A 23861-nucleotide genomic window follows, 5' to 3' on the forward strand; every position below is an offset into this window, starting at 1 on the left:
TTCACTCCCACCCCCTGCCCTTCTCCCCTTCCACCACCTCTAGTTCGTTTCCCAGAGTTAGCAGTCTTTACGTTCTGTCTCCCTTTCTGATATTTCCCACACATTTCTTCTCCCTTCCCTTATATTCCCTTTCACTATTATTTATATTCCCCAAATGAATGAGAACATATAATGTTTGTCCTTCTCCGACTGACTTACTTCACTCAGCTAAAATTTTATTTAAATTCAATTTGCCAACATACAGTGTAACACCCAGTGTTCATTTCATCATTAGCCCTCCTTCATGCCCATCACCCAGTTACCCCCCGCCAACCTCCCCCTTCTGCAACGCTGTTTTTTTCCCAGAGTAAGGAGTGTCTCATGGTTTGTCTTCCTCTTTAATTTTTTGCCACTCAGTATTCAGTTTTTTAACCTGCATTTAGGGACGTCTGGGTGGCTCAGTGGTTGAGCATCTGCCTTTCGTTCAGGGTTTGATCCTGGAGTTCGGGAATCGAGTCCCACATTGAGTCCCACATGGGGCTCCTGCAAGGTGTCTGCTTTTCCTTCTGCCTTGTCTCTGTGTCTCTCATGAATAAATAAATAAAATCTTAAAAAAAAATAACCTGCATTTATGTGTGTGTGTGGAGGAGGGTTCCTATGCAGTTTTATTGTAAGTATAGGTTTGTATAACCACACCAAAATCAAGATACAAAACTGTTACGTCCACATACAAGAGGTCTGTCCTGTTATCCACCCCGTCTCTTCCTCAACCGCCTCATCCCCTGACAACCACTAATCTTTTCTCCATCTCTATAGTTTTATTATTTCTAGAATGTATTTCTAGGAATAGATTCAGATAATACATAACCTTTTGAGATAGTTTGAGGTTTTTTTTTTTTTTCACTCAGCATAATACTCTTGAGAACCATTCAGGTTGTGAAGTTTTCCTATCTCTGGGATAAATGTCTATCTAAGAGTGTGATTGCTGGGGTGTGTGGTAGGTGCATACTAAATTTGGTAAGAGATTGTCAAACTGTTTTCTAGGCCTGTACCATTTCACATTCCCACCAGCAGTGTAATGAGAGATCCAGTTTCTCTGCATCCTCACTAACTTTGGCATTACCATTTTAATTTTAGCTATTCAAATAGGTTTGTAGTAGTATCTCACTGTGGTTCTATTTTTTTTAAGATTATTTATTTATTTATTTATTTATTTATTTATTTATTTATTTATTCATTCATTCATTCATTCATTCATGAGAGATATACAGAGAGAGGGAGAGACACAGGCAGAGGGAGAAGCAGGCTCCCTGTAGGGAGCCTGATGCAGTACTCGATCCCGGGACCCTGGGATCACGCCCTGAGCCCAAGGCAGATGCTCAACCATTGAGCCACCCAAGGCGTCTCTCACTGTGGTTTTAATTTGTGTTTCCCAAATAGCTAATGATGAGCATCCTTTCATGTATTCATTTGTAGCATCATAACCTCTCTTTGGTGAACTATATGTTCAGACCTTTTGCCCATTTTCTAATTGGACTGTGTATTACCACTGAAGGTTTGTTTGTTTTTAAGATTTATTTATTTATTTGAGAGAGAGCATGAGCTGGGGGGGGGGGGCAGAAGAAGAGGGAGAAGCAGGCTCCTTACTGAGGAGGGAGCCTGGCATGAGGCTTGATCTCAGGACCCCCAGATCATGACCAGAACCAAAGGCAGATGCTTAACCGGCTGAGCCACCCAGGCGCCTCTACCATTGAGTTCTGAGAGTTCTTTGTATGTTCTGGATACCATTATGTTTCTATTCTTCATGCTTTCATCTTGTTTCTGAGCATGACCTGTGTCTTTAATTTTCACAATTGTATTTTCTCTTTGGTGGTTGTGTGTTTAAGGAAGGAAGATATCCCCAAATTGTGAACTTACAGACCCATCTTGACTGGAAATCTGTTCCACTCAACTATATGCAGTTTTCTCATTTGTTCATTTGCTTTCTGTCTTACATGTGTTTCTCCTTCTAGAAGGAAAGCTCCTTGAGAGTAGAGACCATTTTAGTCTTATTCACTACTGAATCTTAATTTGCCACATTTTTGTTAATGAATAAATGATTGAATAGTAGACATTAACTTCCTTCTCTTCCTTTCTTATAAAAGAGGTTTGTTTGGCCTCCTGCTCGGAGGGCTTGTTTAATGTTCCCTGCCACCACCACTGTTCCTATGAGAGTGGCTGGAATTATTTATTGACCTTCTGTTCCCAACACTTTCCACCATACCCTCCAACCCAGTTAAGTATGGATTTACCTGATTTTCTAGCAGCTTAGAAAAGTACATGAAATTAAAATGTCACTGTTCCTTAATTGCATAGTAGCCCACAGACTGAAATTATGTAGATTATTTAAAAGATAATGACATTAAGTCAAAATTATTTTTAAATTTGAGATCATTTTTATTTGCTGCTGCTGGCTTCTAAGGAAGAAAATAGACTTGAATCATCTTACATGCTTTAGAACTTAACAAAGGCATAAAATGCCGCCTAGCTTTTTTGTATCAGTCTTCAAATTCTCATTATTATTGTTTTTTCTTACTTGAGAGGAACCCACTGTAACTGATTTACACTCAACATCTTATATCAGTTAGTAAAAAAATGATGCCCTTCTTTCAAAACAAGTTTAAAGCTGGATTTTCCTTTTTCAATACATTACGATATCATGACACTATTCCATCATTCTATTGACAAACATCTCCTCTTATTACTGTCAGGAACGTTTGATGCAACCCAATATGTCCTCTTCAGAAATCTGCTTTTGTGACAGAAGACAACACCTACCAAGCTGAATAGTAAAATCTAATTGTTGTTGCCAAATGTATTACATCTACATTAAAATTCTCATGTTCTTAATACAGAATGAGAAAGAAAGAAGTGATACTGTTGATTGCTTAGGCAGATGAGGGGTGCTTAAAAATATCTTTTAAAAACTTTAAATAGAAACCTCTTTATTCTCTTTCTACAAATGAAAGAATGATCTAAAAGCAGTAAATAAAATTCTGAACAGAATAGGGCTTTCAAGAGCAGAACAGTGCTTGCTGGTGGTACTTTCAAAACCAAGGAAAGCCCGTAAATGTATGATACTTAGATACGGATATGTTTTCTCTCTGAGTACTGTACAGAATCTTTATTATTAAATTTGCTATTAATAAAATTATATGTAGCTTTGACCACCTCAAAAGACCTTCCTCTTTTCCTGTTTAAGGAGATTCAACAATAAGGGTTATGATTTTTTTGGTCACAGTTGTTTCTATAGCAACAGATAGGGATGCTGTGAATTGGTTCACACAAAATTAAAGCTGACCAAAGCCTTCAATCTAGTTGTGAGTTGCTAAATTGCTAGTGATAGAAGATAAGTGTTTATTTCCTACTGCCTCTGTTTATTATTTTGCTAAATGAAGAGTAAACAGTTTTTATCCTCGGGCTTATTAGCATATCATTTATTATATTTGCAAAAATTTGAACTCATCAAAGCTGTTAGAGAAATGGAAATTATACCTATTCTAATCATGCTAATCCATCATCCCCTTACTTCTTTTCTGTGTCATTACTTTATGCTTAACAGTTCTTTTTTATTTTCATGTTTGTACTTTTATTCTTTTTAAGTTGGAAGATACTTACTGGAAAAAGTTTAAACAATATGAAAGGGTAAAGAATAAAAAACAAAGTTTCTGTTTACTTACCTATACACCTTCTGTTCCTTTCCTTGGAAGCATCCATTACTAACTAGGTTCTTAGAAATTTGGGAGTGAAATTTTCTGTGTCCATGCATTTCTTTTATCTAAATGGATTTGTTCAGTATATACTGCTATGCAGCATGCTTTGAACTAAGCAATACGTCTTGTAAATCTTTTTATGTAATAAACACAGTTATTTAATGTATATTGTCCCAAATCTTTTTTCGCTAAACTATAGATTATGGATATCTTTCTCTATCAGTACGTATAGCTGTACTATAGTCTTGATGCATAAATGAATCTTTAAAAAAATTTTTTTAAGATTTTATTTATTTATTCATGAGAGACACACAAAGAGAGAGGCAGAGACATACGCAGAGGGAGAAGCAGGCTCCATGTGGGGAGCTGATGTGAGACTTGATCTCAGGACTCTAGGATCATGCCCTGGGCCAAAGGCAGACACTAACTGCTGAGCCGCCCAGGGATCCCTAGATGTATAAAATAAATCTTGGGATCCCTGGGTGGCGCAGTGGTTTGGCGCCTGCCTTTGGCCCGGGGCGCGATCCTGGAGACCCGGGATCGAATCCCACATCGGGCTCCCGGTGCATGGAGCCTGCTTCTCCCTCTGCCTGTGTCTCTGCCTCTCTCTCTCTCTCTCTGTGTGACTATCATAAATAAAATAAAAATAAAAATAAAAATAAATAAAATAAAATAAATCTTTATTTCGCCATCCCCTGTTAGCAATCATTTAGGAATATTTTTATGTTTTTATCTTTTAAAAGCAATATTGTAATAATGGCTCTTATACATATTTTATATGATGCTGTCCTGGAAGTGCAATCACCAAAAGGTTGTATTTATTTTTAGTTTTGAAAAATACTCTGAAATTGTCCTCCCAAAAGTTACACAAATTTATGTCCACCAAAAGCATATCCCCTCATCTTCGCAAATACTGAATATTATCAAACTTGTACGTTTTTGCCAGTCTGAGAAGTGGGAAAAGTTTGTTTTACTTTGTTCCATGGTAATTATAGGTAAGATTGGAATAGCTTTTCATGCATTTATTGGGAATTTGTGTTTCTTTTTTTATTATTAACTCTATTCATGTCCTTTGCTCACTTTTTCTGCTTGGTTTCTCATCTTTTTCTTAACCAGTTTCTAAGAGCTATTTGGCTATTAAATGATTAGCCCATTGACTATTTCTTTATCTTGTCTTTCATTTTCAATTTTTCATTTGATTTTTGACTTTATTTATGGCTTTTCTTTTTTTGCCTTTTGTGAAGAGAAAACACACCGCTCTTCCTTTGTTTCTTTTTTTCATCTCACACTCTGCTGTCACACTTCACTTCTGACACCAGAGATGTGGGCTTTCCACACACCAAGCTATTCTCTGCTACACCAGCTGGGTGTCCTGCCATTTAACTCAATTCTGACACTGTCTACCTGAAGATAGCATCAGACTTCACAGGCTAAATGCTCAGTCCACAAAGCTTCCCCTTCCCCCACCTTCCACATCAGATGCCAGTTGCAAGTCCGGAGTTGCTGCCTGTACTTCTGACCTACCACTATAAATTGGAGTTCCCATCACTCCTTCCTTGGGTTTGATCATTTGCTAGAACAGCTTACAGAACTCTTGGAAATATTTACTTAGAGTTACTGGTTTATTATATAACAAAGGATATGATGAAGAATGCAGATGAATTGCCAGATGAAATATACAGTCTGAGGCCTAAAAGTTTCCCAAGTGCAAGAGTTTCTGTCCCCGTGAAGTTGAACTGTGTTATCCTCCTGGCATTCAGTACGTGTGTTCACCAACTAAGCTCATTGAACCCCAAGCATTGGGATCTTTATGGTGGCTTCATCACGTAGGTATGATTGATCATTTACTCCATCTCCAATATCTTCTGTCCTTCCAGGAGGATGGGGTATGAGGTTGAAAGTTCCAGGCTTCTAATCATGGTTTGGTCATTCTGGTGACTAGTCCCCATCCTGAAGCTATCTAGGCACTCATCAAGAGTCACTTCACAGAACAAAAGACACTCTGATCTCCCTGAAAATTCCAACAGATTTAGGAGCTCTGGTCAGGAATGGGGGTCAAAGACCAAATATTAGAATAAAAGATGCTCCTAGTGCTCTTACACTGAGGAAATTACAAGAGTTTATGAGCTCTGTGCCTGGAACCATGGACAAAGACCAAATATATATTTATTATAAATCACAATATCACAGTCTTAAGTCTTCAATTTTTATTAAAAAGTAGTCAAATTTGCTTTTCTGTTATAGCTTCTAGGTTTTAAGTCATTTTTAGAAAGACCTTTCATAGGGCACCTGGGTGGCTCAGTGGTTGAGCACCTGCCTTTGGCTCAGGTCATGATCCTAGGATCTTGGTATTGAGTCCCACATCAGGCTCCACACAAGGTGCCTGCTTCTGTCTCTGCCTATGTCTCTCCCTCTCTGTGTGTATCTCTCATGAATAAATAAGTAAAATACTAAAAATAATAGAAAGACCTCTGTAGTGTAAGACTTTAATAAATATCACCCTGGATTTGTATTTATTTATTTTTAAAAATATTTATTTATTTATTTTGGAGAGAGAGAGTGGGGGAGAAAGGGGCACAGAGAGAAGGTGAGGGAGTCCCAGGAAGACTCTGCGCTGAGCATGGAGCCTGAGGTGGGGCTCGATCTCAAGATCCCAAGGTCAGAATCTGAGCCAAAACCAAAAGTCAAATGCTTAACACCAAGAGTTGGACGCTTAACTGACTGCACCACCCAGGCACCCTGCCCTGGTTTTTGTTTTTGTTTTTTTAAATCTTAACAAGCTGTTTTTTTAGATCAGTTTTAGACTCAAGCAGGAGTAGGAAGTAGGAGACTTTACATATACCCCATGAATACCCCCACCTGCCTCTGCCCCCGTATGACCTTCCTCACAATAACAACCACATCAGAGTGATACGTTTGTTATAATCATTAAACCTAAATCAACACTCATTACTATCCAAAGACCATAGTTTACATTAGGATTCACTCTTGATGTTGTGTATTTTATGGATTTTGACAAATGTATACTGTTCTATATCTACCGTTATAGCATCACAGAGAATAGTTTCATTGTACTAAAATCCTCTGTGCTCCATCTATTCATTCCTCCTCCTAACCCCTGGCAATCATTGATCCTTTTACTGTCTCCTTAGTTTTGCCTTTTCCAAAAAGTCATGGTTGGAATCATACAATATGTAGCCTTTTTTGAACTGCTTCTTTCATTTAGTAATATACCTTTAAGATTCCTCTATGTCTCTTTAAGGCTTGATAGCTCATTTCTTTTTAATGTTGAATAATATGCCATTGTCTGGATATAAAGTTCATTAACCCATTCACATCCTGAAAGACATCTTATTGCTTCCAACTTATGGAAATTATGAATAAAGTTACTGTGAACAATTGTGTGCAGGTTTCTGTGTGGACATAAATTTTCAGCTCCTTTATGTAAATACCAAGGAGTGTAATTACCAGGTTTTATGATAAACGTATGTTTAATTTTGTAAAAAACTACCCTACCTCTTTAATGCTTTAATTTTTAAAATATATTTAAGTGTTATCCATGAAGAATTTATTTGATGAATGGAGAGTGGTAAAGATCCACCTTTTAAATTGTATTTTTACAAATGACAGCATTTGTTCTGGTTAAAAATAAATTTGTTTTAAATTAAAAAAAAAAAAAAAAACAAATGATAATCAATTGTTTCAATGTCATTTGTTGAACAATCCATCTTTTTCCATTGACTTAAATTGTGGCTTCTATCACATAATAAATTCCCATTTATGCTTAGGTCTATTCCTGGATTTTCCATTTGTTTATATTAAAGATGTGCCATTTAAAAAATTAGCTGTAATATTAAAAAAAAAGGAAAGAAAAGAAGAGGTTATTCATAAAGGGAGAGGGGAATAAGGTGGAAAGGAGAAATAGAAGCTAGACTTCTTTGATTATACCATGTTTTTAGATTTGTCATTGGAATTCTAGAAATATTTTTGCATTATCATAAAACAAGATTATATTAAATAAAACAATCCTTTAAAATGTAACATAAAATTAAACAAATGTTCCTACATTCAGTTGGTATTTTTATTCTAAGACATTGGTATTTTTGACCTGAGATTATTGTGAGTATAATGTGGAATGAATCAAATGAATAATTGTGTGATACTCCTATTTGTATCATCTTTGGTATCCTTGAGAACTAGGATTCTCAACATGGGGGAAAGGAGATATGAATGTAAGATGGAAGAGATTGTCATCACCTAACAGACCTGAATTGGATTGAAATTATATCAGTATAAACTCATGAGAAATCTTACTTGAAATTTTTGGGGAAAATAAACAAACTTCTAAATTATTCATAGGTCAAAGGGGAAGTCTCAGAGAAAAATTTACAATACATAGAGCTGAATGAGAAGGGAGCACAACATATCAAAATATATGAGACACAGGTGAAATAGTGATGAGAGGGAAATTTATAGCACTAAATGATTAAATTAGAAAGAGAAAAGGTATAAAATCAATAATCTAAGTTTCTTTTAACAAAAACTAAGAAAAGCAAAATAAACCTACATGAAACAGAAGAAAGAAAATAATAAAGAACAGAAATTAATGAAATTGAAAGCAAGAAAACTGTTAAGAGAGAAAATGAATGACACAAAAAGCTAATTCTTGTAAAATACAAAACTTTCAAACCTCTAGCATGACTGACAAAGAAAGAAGACCCAAATCACCAATATCAGGATGAAATGGGATATTACTGCAGTTCCTGTAGATATAAAAGGACAATAAAGAATTACTGCCAATGACTTTATGCTCATAATTTGACAATTTAGAAGAAATAGAACAATTTCTTAGTGCAAACTACCAAAATTCAAAGAAGATGAAAAAGAACCTGAATAGTTCTATAACCATTTTTTAAAAGGAATTTGTAATATAAATCCCTGAAAAAGAAATCTCTAGGCCCAGATGGTTTTACTGAAGAATTCTATCAAATGTTTAAATAAGAATTGACACTATTTTCACACAAATGTCTTTCAAAAAATGGGAGGGAATAGTTCCCAGTTCATCTTACGAAGCAAGTATTATTTGCTACCAACCTCAAAAAAACAAACAAACAAACAAACAAAAAAGACAGTACAAAATAAAAACCATAGACCATTAGCTCTCATGAAATTAGATGCAAAAATCCTCAAAAAATTATCCAGTTGAATCCAGCAATGTATTTAAAAAGTTACATACCAGGTCCAAGTAAAATTTAATCTAAGTGTAATTCAACATTTGAGGGCCAATCAGTGCAATTCATCATATCAATAAATTAAAGAAGAGAAATCATAGGATTTTGTCAATTGATGCAGAAAAGCATTTATTAACAAAATTCAAACCTATTTCTGTTAAAAACTCAACAACTAGACATATGGAATTTCCTTAAACTGATAAAGATTTTATCTACACAAAACTATAATAGCATCATTTTTCACAGTGAATACTTTCAAGATCAGGAACAAGGCCAGGACTTATTCAGAATAGCACTGGAAGTTCTAGCCACTGCAATAAGAAAAGGTATGTAAAATGTAGAGAAGAAAATAAAATTGTCCTTATTTACAAATTGTTTGCATAGAAAATCTCAAAGAGATGACAAAAACAAACCAACCTCAAGTAGCTGTGTGGCTGAGTCAGTTGAGTGTCTCACTCTTGGTTTTGGCTCAGGTCATGATCTTGTGGTCATGGGATTGAGCCCCATGTAGAGCTCTGCACTCAGTACACAGTCTGCCTCAGATTCTCTCTCCCTCTACCTCCACTCCTTCCCCTGCATGTGTGTGCTCTATCTCTCTAAAATAAATAAATAAATCTTAGGAAAAAACAAACCTCATAGAACCAGCAAGTGAATTCAGCAGAGTTGTAGGATATTAAGATCAACATTCATAAATGAGTTGCATTTTTATATACTAGTAGTAAACATGTGGAAACTGAAATTAAGACACATGCAATTTGCAGTTACTGCTCCCGAATGAAATCTTTAGGCAACAAAATATGTATAGAATCGGTGTGCTGAAAATTATAAAATACATAAAATTAATGATAAGATACTGATGAAAGAACTTGAAGACCACGCAAACATACCATGTTCATGGATTGAAAGACTTGTGATAGTAAAGATGCTCCCAATTACTTATATCTTGAATGCAATTCCTATCAAAATTCTAGCAGTTTTCTTTTTGATACAGAGATAATAAGCTTATAAAGTTTATATGGAAAGGCACAGGTCCTAAAATAGCTAAGACCATCTTGAAAAAGAATAAAGTGGAACTAATAACTCTGCTTGGTATTAAGCCTACTGCATAGCTACTTACTCAAGAGAGTGTGATACTGGTGGAGAGATAGATATTTAGGTCAGTAGAACAGGATAGAGAACCAAGAAATAGACCCACACATATATGGCAAATTGGCTTTTAACAGAGGAACAAAAGGAATTCAATGGAGGAAGGATAATCTTTTCAACAAATGATATTAGAACAATTGGACATTCACAGGCAAAACCATGAACTTTAATTTAAATCTCATGTAGGAATTCAAGAGGATCATGGACTTAAATGTAAAACTATAAAACTTTTTAAAAATACTGGATAAAATTCTTCGTAATCTAGGGCTGGCCAAAAACATGATCCCTAAAGGAAAAATAAAAGTTAGACATCCTCACACAAGGGTATAAAAACAAGTTACAGCCTAGGAGAAAATATTTGCAACCCACATATCCAGCAAAGGACTAATACCTACAGCATAAAAAATAAAAAACTAAAGAACTCTCAGTGTTCCTAACTGGTTCAGTTGATAGAACAGGTGAGTCTTCATCTCAAATTCATGAGTTTAAGCCCCACATTGGGTGTGGAACCTCCTTTTAAAAATTAAAAAAAAAAAATCTCAAAACCTAACAGTTAAAAACCAAGCCACCCAATTAGAAAATGGACAGATGACAAGAACAATCTCTTCAGCAAATAGAGAAGGCAAATAAGCACATGAAAAGATGTTCAACATTGTTACCTATTATGAATATGTAATTTAAACAAGTAATGAAATATCAAAATGGCTAAAATAAAAAATAATGACAACACCAAATGCTGGCAAATGTGTGGAGAAATTGGATCACTCAAATATTATTAGTGGAAATGTAAAATTGTAGGGCTACTCTGGAAAATAGTTTGGCAGTGTCTTTTATAAAACTAAACATGCAACTACCATACAACCCAGAAATTGAATTCTTAGGCATCTATCCCAGTGATATGAAAATTTATTTTCATACAAAAACCTGTGAGGTTTTTTATTCACAGTGTTCACAGCAGCTTTATTTATAATAACCAAAATCTGGAAACCATCCCGATTTCCTTTGGCACATTAAACAAAATGTGATACGTTTATACCATGGATACTATGCAGCAATCAGCAATAAAAAGGAACCATTATTAATACATGAAATAACTTGGATGAATCCCTGGGAATTATGCCAGGTGAAAAAAGCCAATTCCAAAAGGTTACATCCTGTATGATTCCATTTATGTAACATTCTTCAAATGTCAGAATTATAGAAATGGAGAACAGATTAGTAGTTGTGGGGGGCAGGCTATGGTAATAAAGTATCAGAAAGGATCTTTATTATGATGGAAATGTTCTCTATTTTGACATTATCAATGTCAATATCCTGGATAATATTGTACTACAATTTTTAAGATGTTACCTTTAGGGAAAACTGGGTAAAGGATATACAGGATCACTCTGTATTATTTCTTACAACTGATTGTGAATCTACAATGGTTTCAAAATAAAAGTTGAATTATGAAAAGTGGAAAATTGCTTGGAAAATGGTTTGGCAATTTCAATAAAGTTAAAAGTTAACCTATGCTACGACCTAGCCGATCTACTTCTGTATAAATATCCAGGAGTAATGAGTACATTTGTCCATGAAAAGATTTCTATAAGAATGTTCATAGTAACCTTATTCATATCATAGTAGCTGAAATTTGGAAGCAATCCAAATGTCCATATTGGAGGAGAATGGATAAACAAATTGTGGCATGTTCATAAAATGGAATACTTCTTATAAAAAAAAAGTATCTGATTACACTCAAAATATGGATGAATCTCACAAACATGTTAAACAATGGGAATCAGATACAAAAGCCTACACAGTATATGTTTACATTCATAGGAAGCTCAAGAACAGGCAATCTCATTGATTTATGGTGGAAGGAAGAATACTGTGTACTGGTGGTGGAGGAATGGTATCAACTGGAAAAGAGCTTGAGGGAACTTTCTGGAGTGACAGAAAAGTGGCTACATAGGTATACACATCATGTTAAAACTTATTGAGCTCTGCACTTGAGGTTTATGTACTCTATGTTAATTACACCTTAAATAAATACTGCAGAACAAATCTCTCTTCATGGGGGATATAAGACATGTCAACCCATCCCACTGTGGAGACTTTATTTGAATCCTCTTGTAAGCTACAGAAAAACCTATTTATGGCACTTAGGAGAAATTGGAAAGATAGATTTATTTTTATTTTTTTTTATTGGTGTTCAATTTACTAACATACAGAATAACACCCAGTACCCGTCACCCATTCACTCCCACCCCCCGCCCTCCTCCCCTTCTACCACCCCTAGTTCGTTTCCCAGAGTTAGCAGTCTTTACGTTCTGTCTCCCTTTCTGATATTTCCCACACATTTCTTCTCCCTTCCCTTATTTTCCCTTTCACTATTATTTATATTCCCCAAATGAATGAGAACATATAATGTTTGTCCTTCTCCGACTGACTTACTTCACTCAGCATAATACCCTCCAGTTCCATCCACGTTGAAGCAAATGGTGGGTATTTGTCATTTCTAATAGCTGAGTAATATTCCATTGTATACATAAACCACATCTTCTTTATCCATTCAGAAAGATAGATTTATAATTGATGACATTAAGGAGTTGTAAAGTTTCTAGGCGTAAAATAATAATTATTAAAGAATTTTTGTCATGTAGAGAGATACACCAAAATAAGTGATATAGTTAGGATTTACTTCACAGTAAAACAGATGAAGAGTAATAGGATATAAATGAAACAAGACTGGCCATGCATTGATTTGTTGTTTAACCTACATGATTGGATTATCATCTATTTTTTTTTACTCCATGATAAAAAGTTAAAGTTTTAAAATATGAATAAAAGATATACACTGGTAGCTTTATTATAACCAGTAAAACAGAAAAATTGGCTTCTGAGATCGTATGCTCTAAGGATGCTCAAAGGGTGATAGAGACAGTTAATGCCTCAAACAGAATCATTGCTTACCTGCACCAGCTGTCTTCATCAGGGAGTGAGGATCTCCAAGGGTAGAAAACCACCATGTACTAGTGTATAGCTAACTTACATTTGAGTTCTTTCAGTTAAAATGTGTTTATGTTAGCACATATAGACACATTGTATCTCCATAAATTGTCCATCTACTTTAACAAATTGAAGCAGTAGGATTAATTATTTTTTTTCAAACTTCGTGTGCTCTCCTGTTTTCTTTAAGGACCTGATGTTATTTTATGAGGATGACCCAAAGCCACTTTTGCCGACAGTCCCTCCTTCCATTATCTCATCAACTATATCATCAGAAGGGCCAGCAGACATTTGTAACCTCTGGGATGCAGGTAAATTCTATTCTTTAGAATTTCATTGATGACATTTAGGAGTTGTGAAGGTTACTCAGAAACATGAATAAGAAACATTGGGCAGGAATTGCTTTTCATCAGATTTTATTTTGTGAAATATGGCAGCAGTGGTTTTAATTTAACTTCGATAATGAGGGATGGGACCAACATGGATGAATTCAACCCACACATGATCCTGTAATCTTATTTTACCATTTGTTTCAGTGGTTTTTTTCCCCCTTTATTTTGCTTTTTTTTTTTTCATTGTTTCAAAAATTATTAACTGCAAACCTCAAATCTCTTGTGAATGGTTTAAAATGCAGAAAAATTAGGGTTCATTTTTTCATTTCTATTAACTTCTCTTTGATAAAGTTTAAATTATGACATTTTTCATAAGCAAGCATTAGATGAAAATGTGAAAAACAACATGCATAGCATCCCACAAATTGGCTAATCACCTCTTGTATAATTAGTGTTAGAGAAGATACAGTATAAAATGATACAAACTGGCCTCCAATGAATTACATTATCAAATTCAAACTGGGCTCTGCTGCTACTCAATTTCTGATTGATTCATGGTAGAGCCACTTCATACTGTCTCTATTCTTCAGAAACTCTCAATTTTTAATACATTCTTCCTCTTGCTTTTCTCAAAAAATAGGACTCAAGACCCTCTGCCAAGATGAGAATGAAACATTCTCATTAGTATCGTTCATCCCCTCATTTATCTTTGCTTTTATATTCATCCAAGCATCCTTTCCCTCACTGCAGAGGTGGCTCCTTATGTTCTGAGTTTCATCTTCTCCCTCATCTTTGGGCCACGCGCTGTGATTTTCTCCATATATAGATCCCCAATATCCAAAATATAAAAACTAGTTGATTAGAATAGATTTATTTTACAGGTTCATGTTTATATAATTTTCTTATAAAGCTAGTCATGAGAATGATGAGGAGGATATTTCAATAAACACAGAACACGAAGTTGTGGGTTATGGTGATATTTGGAGTACAGGATGGTATTACTCACATGGATAATTAGTTATAAGTGGTTACCATTTTTAAGACAGCTTGCTCTGTATTCTTAGAATACACTTTATGTAAACTGATCCAGATCCAGAAGCTTGAAAGAAGAATGGTAAGGAAAACGTTTTTTGTGATCTAATATCCCCTCATATACCCCCTCCAACATTTTTAAAATAGACTTCATCTTTTTAAAGCAGTTTTAGGTTCAGAGTAAAATTGAGTGGAAGGTACAGAGATTTCCCTGCATGCCCCTGTCCCCAAACAAGCACAACCTCCCCACCTACCAACACCTCATATTTGTTGCCATTCGCAAACCTACATTAGCGCTTTATCACCCAAAGACCATAGTTTACATTAGCGTTCACTCTTGATGTTGTATGTTCTGTGGGTTTTGACAAGTGTCATAAAGACATGTATCTACCACTATAGTATCATACAGAGTATTTCACTGCCTGCAAAACTTCTGTACTCTGCCTGCCATCCCTCCCTTCCTCCTAATCCCTGGCAACCACTGATATTTTAACTGTCTCCATAGTTTTGCCTTTTCCAGAAAGTCATATTGTTGGAATCATACAGGAGATAGCCTTTTCTGACTGACTTCTTTTATTCAGTAACATGCACTAAAGCTCCTCCGTGTCTTTTCATGGCTTGATAGCCCATTTCTTTGTAGTGCTGAATCTGCTAGGATCTACTAGGGTATTTATCCATTCACCTGCTGAAGAACATCTTGGTTGTGTCTAAGTTTTGGCAATTATAAATGAAGTTGCTGCAAACATCCATGTGTGTGTTTTTGTGTGGAAATAAGTTTCCCCTGCCAACTTTATAATACAAGTGAAATGGAATATAAATGAGCCTAAGAGGCAGGCCTTATGAGGAAAAAAAGTCACAAAACATGTTACTTGGTTGGAACTTATCTTAATTGGAGGAGTTTTTCCTATTTTTGAGTCTTCCTCCCGCCCCCTGCCCCATCTTTCCTTCACACCAATCTCAAAGATATCTTGCTAAAGTGCAGCCCTAAGCATTTCACTTCCCAGCTTAAAAATTTTCCACAGTTTTCCACTGCCAATGGTATGTCTAATTTTTTTATACTGTCATATGAGACTTTTCATGGCCTGATCCCAGCCAACCTTTGTGACCTCATCACCCAATACTGCCAATGTTCACAATGCTGTACAACATTCTATTACTTGTATAATTTCTTCTCCTTAGAAAGTCTTTGTTCCAGTTACTTCGGCTGTGTAACACATTGCTCTAAAACTTTGTGGCATAAAATAACCATTTATTCTGTTCATGGATTCTCTGGGTCAGGAATTAGGACAGGGCACAGTGGGGATGACTTATCTCTGCCCCATGACGTATGTTTGGGCCTCAGCCCGAGGACACAAAGGCTGGGGATGGGAATCATCTGAAGGCTCGGGAATCATCTGAAGGCTCGTTCACTCATATGTCTGGTAGTTGGTGCCCACTATCAGCTGGGGGCCTCAGTTTCTCTCCACATGAGCCTCTTAGTGTGGTCTCTCCACATGGGCTAGTTTGGGCTTTCTCACAGCATGGTGGCTGGATTCCAAGGGTGAGCATCCTGTAAAAGAAAGGACCAAGCAGAAGCTGAATGATCTCAAAAATCATGCTGTGATACTTCCTTCCCATTCAGTTCATCAAAGCAATCACAAAATCTTGCCCAAGTTCAAGGGGAGGGAATGTAGACCCCCACCCATCTATGGACAAGTGTCAATGTCATATTGAAAGAAAAGCATAAGGGATGGTGTGTGTGTTAGTACAGGCATCTTTGGAAAATACAGTCTGCCACAGTCCTCCATCAAATTATGGATGCTTGACAAAATCCTATTCAAACAGGGAGGCTCAAATGTCACAACTGCTATAAAATCTTTTCTACATACCAGTTTTTCCTTTCACTGTGTTCCCATCGGACTTTGCCTAAAACCTTAGATTCAAATTTATAGTTGTAAAAAAAAATAAATAAATAAAAAATAAAAAAAATAAAAAAAATTTATAGTTGTGTACCATTTTATAAGTTTTATTTATTTGTAATTATATAATAAGTGAATATACTCTTATTTTTTTAAGTTTTTTTAAATTTTTATTTATTTATGATAGTCACAGAGAGAGAGAGAGAGAGAGAGGCAGAGACATAGGCAGAGGGAGAAGCAGGCCCCATGCAGTGAGAGCCCAATGTGGGATTTGATCCCGGGTTTCCAGGATCGCGCCCTGGGCCAAAGGCAGGCGCTAAACCACTGCACCACCCAGGGATCCCAATATACTCTTATTTTTAAAATTCAAACAATATAGAGTCAAAATCCTCCTTGACTGTCCCTTACTCCAACACAGTTCCCTCACCAGAGTTAACTATTATTATCAATTTGTTAATTACTCTCCAGGTCTTTCTCTGTGCATATACATATGTACGTGTATCTTTAAAAGTATGTAGAACTGACTTTATTTTGCTTTAGAATGTTGTTCTGTATTTTTCTGAAACTTTTTCTTTTTTTTTTATTCTTTTTCTGAAACTTTTTAAAGCAATATCACTTGGTGAGCCTTCAGTGTATTCAGTCAGTATTTAGAGATTTACCATATATTTTTTTAACTCCTACATTGCCTGGATATTATAGTTTATTTCCCTGCTAATAGACAGTTAGTGTTTTTATATTTTTCACTATTACAAATGGTGCTTCAGTGAATAGCTCTGTGCATATATGTGAGTGTCTCTTTAGGGTGGATTCCTAGAAATAGAATCCCTGGGTCATAACATATGCCCATTTTCATTTTGCCAAATAGCCCTTCAAAATATCAATACCAATTTACATCGTCTTGCAGTTTATGAGTACTTATTCACTCATACCCTCACTGGCACTTGATATTTTTCAAGTCTTATATTTTTATCACTTTGGAAAAGGTTGCATTGCATAGTAGGTATAATTTGCATATTTCCATGTATTAACTGGGTATTTTTATTTCTTCTGTGCATTGCCTGCTTATATCCTTAGTCTGTTTTTCTTTTGGATTGTGTGTTGTGTTTATTTAAAATAAATGATTTTGTAACATTTTTATATATGTTGTTAACCTTAAGAATAAAAACTGCCTGTTATTTCACCAGCAAAAATGGGGCTATTTGGGAATAAAAGAATTTCAATCCAGGACAAACAAGTGGTGGCAAAACCTAGGTGAGTCCGAGGAACAAAGGAAAGGTACACTTTTTTAAGGAGAAAAGGGATAGTTGGGAAGGCTGTTATAGGCTAAAAGTCCACTGGAGTCATTTGAAAGTTCCAAGTATGGTGGCTTCTCACTGACTGAGCTGTTGTTGGGAGGGGAAGAGAATCAAGAAAGTGTCTCTTCCTTCACCAAAATGTAGTGTAGTATGCATATGCAAGGTCAAGGTCTCTTCCTCTTGCATCTGCAATTGACTAGAATGGTAGGGCAAGAGCTCCCCTGAGGAAACCTTCAGACTTCATTTTAGTGAAGGTCCCCATTACTAATTTTCACAGTTACTTATCCTTTTCTGTTGCTTATGTTGCAAATATCATCTTCTAGGCTATGAATTGTCTTTCAGATTTCTTTATAGGTTTTTGTTTTGTTGTTTTTATAAAAGTTTTATGTAGTTTATATGTATTTTTATTTCCCTTCAGAGCTTTTGTTTTTGTAAATTTTATATTGAAGTATAATTAATATACAGTGTTATATAAGTTTCAGGTGTATAAGATAATGATCCAACAATTCTGTACACTACTCAGGAATGCTCACCAGGATAAGTATAGTCCCCATCTGTTACCAGAAAGCATTATTACAGTCTTATTGACTGTATTTCCTGTGCTGTACTTTTCCACTCCATGACATTTATTTTATAACTAGAAATTTGTACCTCTTAATCCCCTTTATCTATTCCATCCCCCTACTCACCTCCCCTCTGGCAACCACCAGTTCTCTGTATTTAAAAGTCTGTTTTTTTGTTTGTCTCTCTGTTTTTTGTTTGCTCCTTTGTTTCATTTCTTAGATTACACATATGAGTTAAGTCATATGGTATTTGTCTTTTTGGGGGTCTAACTTTCAAAAGAAGACATCCAGATGGCCAACAGACACATGAAAAGATCCTCAACATCGGTAATCATCAGGGAAATGCAAATCAAACTCACAATGAGATATCACTTCACACCTGTCACAATGGCTAGAATAAAAAAGACACGAAATAACAAGTGTTGGCAAGGATGTGGAGTAAAAGGAACCCCTGTGCACTGTTTGGGGGAATGTAAATTGGTGCAGCCACTGTGGAAAGCAATATGGAGGTTCCTCAAAAAATTAAAAATAGAAATACCATATGATCCAGTAATTCCACTACTGGTATCCACCCAAAGAAAACAAAAATAGTAATTCAAAAAGACAATTGCATCCCTATGTTTACTGCAGTATTATCTGCAATGTTCAAGATATGGAAGCAACCAAAGGGTCTATTGATAAATGAATAGATAAAGTAGATGTGGTATATTAGAATGTATCTATTCTGCTCTACTATCATCAGTACCATGTCAGGTTTTTTTGTATTGTGAAAAGTTTGGGAACATACTTATATAAGCCTCCTGCTTCTCATGGACAAGAGTTACTCTAGGACATATATTTAGAAGTGAAATTGCTGATCATTCAGTATGAGCATCTTCAAATTTACTAGATAATGTGGAATTGTGTTCCAGAGTTTTAGTTGTCCCCATGTCCTCACCAACCCTTCATATCATATTGTCGTTTTTGGAAAAAGAGAAATTGCCAATCTGTTGAGTGAGAATTAGTACAATATTTGTACTAAAGTGGGATTTGAAATGGAGCATATTTTCATATTTGTATGGTTCATTCATGTTACCTCATTTGTAAAATGTCTGTTCATGTCTTTTGGCCATTTTTCTATTTGATTTGGTTGTTTTCTTAATTGATTTGTAGGAATTCTTAATCTATTCTGGAAGCTAAACATTTCATTTTTTTAGTCCCAGTTTGGGGCTTGTCTTTTCACTTTGTAAGGAATCTTTTGAATAAGAGATAGTCTCAATTTTAATGAGGTAGGATTTTATTCTTTATGGGTTGTACTTTTTGTATCTTGTTATTTTTTAAGATTTTTTTTCTTGTCTCAAGACCATATAGCCTACTTCTATCAAGGCTAAAATTTTCCTAGTTTTGCTTTCCACAATTAAAATTTTAGTACCACTGGAACTGGTTTTTATGTGTGGTTGAAGCAAGAATCCAGTTTTGCTGCTAAATGGATAACCCAGCTGCCCCAGCATCATTTATTGAAAAGTTTGCTTTTTTCTCCACTGAGCTGCAATGCTATTTATATTCCAAAGCAAGTTTACCCATACGTATGGATTTGTTTCTGGACTCTCTTCTGTTCCAGAAGTTATGTGACTATGCCCGCACCAACAAATAGTTTTAATTACCCTATCTTTGTAATAATTCTTGATGTCTTTTTCCTCATCAGGAGTGTTTTTGTCTCTTTTTGGTCCCTTGCTTTCCCACATAAAAGCATGTCAAGGTCTTTGAAAAAAAAAAAAAAAACCTATTAGTTTTGATTGGCACTTCCAATCTGTTACCAGACCAGGTCCTTGGATCCAGCAACGGTAGAAAAGAGGCTGAACCCAAAATTTAAAGGCACAGACAGGCAAGGCTTAATTGGGGCAACAGCTGCAGCTGATGGAAGACACAGCCATGACAAAGGAACCAGACCTAAACAATAGCTAAGAAGTTTGAAAGGATCTCAGAAGGACGAGGAATGACATCTAGTAAGGGTGAGACAATACAGGGAATTGGGCACGCAGTCCTGGTTGACAGAACAAGCTTCTTTGTACACTGTATGTTTTTAGTTGCATGTTAAGTCCCTACCACTGGGTGTGATTTTTATCATTATAATGAGGGGGAAAGTTGGTGAAAAGTCTAATTTGTTGGCCATTGCATCTTGGACTAATTTGAACCAGTCTAGGCTTACACCCTGACTGGTGCTTTGCTAGGCAAAAAAGTAATAGTAGCCAGCATAGAGTGTCCCAGGTCCTGAGGGACTTGTTCCTAAGGTCCCTACTGTCTCACATCTTTAAATCAATTTGGAGCAGTAGTATCTTTACAACATCACATCATTCCATTCATTTAAGTCTCCTTTAATATATTTTATAGTTTTTTTTTCCATACAGGTCTCCTATATCTTTTATCAGGGTTATGTACTAGGTACTTTATGTATTTCTGTTGCTACTGTAAAAGATATTTTATAAGTTGCACTTTCTAACTGTTGATGGTGAAATTAATTTTTGTATATTGATTTCGTAGCCAGCAACCTTGCTTAAATAACTCTCACCCATTTTTCTAATTTACCTATAGATTCTTCTGGGTTTTTCACAGCATATCATCTGTGAATGATGGCAAACTTGTTTCTTCATTTATAAACTGTATCCTTTGTATTGTTTTCTTACCTCACCATGCTAGGTAGAACCATTCATTGTTGAATGAGAGTGTGATCATGGGCTTCCTATACTTGCTCTGTATTTTAAGAGAATTCTTTCAACATTTTGCCATTAGGATGGGTTTGCTGTAGGTATTTTGCAGATATCCATTCCTAATTTATTAACAGTTTTCTCATGAATATATGTTGAATTTTCTCCATTTTTAGCACCTGTGTGAATGGTTATAGGTTTTTCTCCTTTGAGCTATTAATTTATAAAGTAGTTGATTTCCAAATATTAAAACAACCTTGAGGGATCCCTGGGTGGTGCAGCGGTTTGGCGCCTGCCTTTGGCCCAGGGCGCGATTCTGGAGACCCGGGATCGAATCACACGTCAGGCTCCCGGTGCATGGAGCCTGCTTCTCTCTCTGCCTATGTCTCTGCCTCTCTCTCTCTCTCTGTGTGACTATCATAAATAAATGAAAAAAATAAAAAATTAAAAAAAATAAAACAACCTTGAATTCATGGAATATACTCAATCTGGCCATGGTATATTATCTTACGGATATGTTGCTGGGTTTGATTTGCTGATGCTTTGTCTAGGAGTTTTGCTTTTACATCTATGAGTGAAGTTAACTGGGATTATCTTTTCTAATATTCTTTTTGTCATGTTTTAGTATTGAAAATTTGCTAGACTCGTTAAAAGAGTTGGAAAGCATTTGCTCTTTTTTAATATTCTAGTTTGAGTAGAATTGTTTGTGAGATGATGCCAAAATAGATAAGGCATTCTTTAAGTTCACTCATGGTGCTGCCTGAAGGGCTGCAGGCAGAGAAGGCAAATCTGTACCCAGAATATGTGTGTCGCTATGAAGGCAAAGCACTGCTCCCTTTGTAATGGAGAGATCCAATACAATGAAGCTGACACCATGTACTGGTTATTTTCCCTGGAAAATAGTATCGTGCTAGGGATGTAGCAGTAACCTCTACTCTTGTCAGCTGCGGCATTCACCAGTTGGATATCCAGGTCACTTGGGGCAGGAGCAGTTCATGTCAGGGAGCCCATGCATAGCCGCCATCCCTGCCACATGGCCAAAGCCTATTGGACAGCCTCTGGAGTGACCAGGGAAAGAGGATGATGTGGCCAGTAAACAGAGTGTCTTGCCCACTCACTTTTTGAGAGCCTCTTCCACAGGGAATGTCCCATGGCTGGCATTTCTATGGGACATAAATACTTTGCATGTACATCCTAAGAGATCCATCCGTGTATTTCTTTGTCAACAGTCTTGTCACCTCTGCGTCATCCCTGGGGTCACCACCAACCTACAGATGACAACCATGAAAAAGTGCTTCAGTGATGCTGGTGCCTGTCACAGTACATTTTGAATGCCTTGGTGAAGGAAGTATTCTCCAAGACAATTAGAAGGTGGCTGAGCATGTTGTACATAGTAGATCCCTCCCAGCAGTCCATCATGTGGATTCTTGAAGCTTCCTTTCCAGGGTGCCAAAGAAGTGCCTTTTGTTCTGAAGGCCTTTTCTGAGTCCTGTACACAGTGCTGTCTCACTCTCTGGCACTCTCTCTCTCTCCCTTTTTTTCTGGTCCTGTTGAAATGTTAGAGTCTAGGGCAGTTTTCCTGAACATTTTATTAAAAATTGACACACCACCACCACCATTGGCCCTCCCTGTGCTGGTCCCCACTCTGTTTCTTTAGTAGCACTAATCATCATCTGAAGCATGCATCTATTTGATTTAATAAGAGTCTAGTCTGATAACGGGAGTTCCCCAGACCACCTACAGGTATCATAGTGAATCTGCCATTAGTAGAGCACTGAGTCTGGGCTCTGCTCTTTGCCACTTCCAGGTATATACAAAGCTTTTCAAGCAGTTGCACACTGTTTTACTGTTTTTAAATGTTGCTCATGAATTGGGTGCATTGTACTAGTGTCTTCTGTTTTGAGGGCAGTTGCTATATGCTTTCACATTTCTCCAAAAGAGTCTTTATATCAATCATCAGAGCATTACAAAGCATGCTTTGAATTACAGAACTGACTATAGAAATTTGAGAGGTTATCAACATAGCAACTGTGTATTATATGGTTGATATTAAGAAATCCAATTAAAACCTTTTTTAACTTTATTGTTCCCTCTTTTTACTTCAAAAATATAGGAAAACATGATTCAAACGTGAAAAAAAGACACAAATGAAACTATTAAAGGCTTCCATTGAAATGAATGAATAGAACAAAACCACAATCATTTGCAGTAGAAGTCAATTAAATAATTAAAAGGGTGGCAGGATGTAACTACAGTTAAAGATGCCACCTTTTATTTGTCACACAGTGGCCCAATTTTTTCATCATTGTGATGATTAAAAGAAATATGAAGAGATCTCTGACTTTTGAATTTTTTATGAGTTTTAGGTCAAGAAACCATCCAGCCTAAATCCTTCTATTACTAATGAGTGTGTGTATTATAAAAATGTCTCATAAGCCCTCCAACATTCCAAATTAGGAGAACCAAACTTAATCTGAGGTAAGATGACAGGTTTTTCATCCAAATGACTGACATCTCAGATATATAAGTCCCAAGTAGACTGTATCTGAAGGAAACAAATGGATGTATATCTTTCTCCAAAAATGAGTAAATTATTTGTACTACAAAAATTTTCCAAATACCTACTCTGTGCCAGCCATGGTGCTAACTGCTTGATCATCAATGACATACAAGATTCCTGCCTTTATGTAGCTCCCAACACAGGGACCAAGTATAATCCAGTAAGTGAGGTAAGAGTTAGGATAGAGGACAGGGAAGCACCCAGGAGGGCACCTATCCCTGACTTCAGGTGTTAAGGAAAAGCGTTGCCCATACTGGAACATGAAGCATAGGTAAAATGGCCAATTCTTATATTCTGTGTGCTGAGTATACTTTCAAGCATTTTAATTCATTTAATCTTCATACCAATCCTGTGAGATAGATGAAGAAAACACACACACAGAGTTTCAATAACTTACC

The 23861-nt window shown here is 36.1% G+C and overlaps 1 protein-coding gene across 3 annotated transcripts in view; it reads left to right on the forward strand.

Moving 5' to 3' along the window:
- Positions 1–23861, forward strand: part of ENTHD1 (ENTH domain containing 1) — a 105997-nt gene that overhangs the window by 45029 nt on the left and 37107 nt on the right. For all 3 annotated transcript variants that reach the window (XM_038550498.1, XM_038550500.1, XM_038550499.1), the window contains one exon: positions 13290–13410. In XM_038550498.1, coding sequence (XP_038406426.1) covers positions 13290–13410 — 121 coding nt within the window. The remainder of the gene's footprint in view (positions 1–13289; positions 13411–23861) is intronic.

This window comes from Canis lupus, chromosome 10, assembly GCF_011100685.1.
Source record: "Canis lupus familiaris isolate Mischka breed German Shepherd chromosome 10, alternate assembly UU_Cfam_GSD_1.0, whole genome shotgun sequence".
Taxonomy (NCBI): Eukaryota; Metazoa; Chordata; class Mammalia; order Carnivora; family Canidae; genus Canis; species Canis lupus.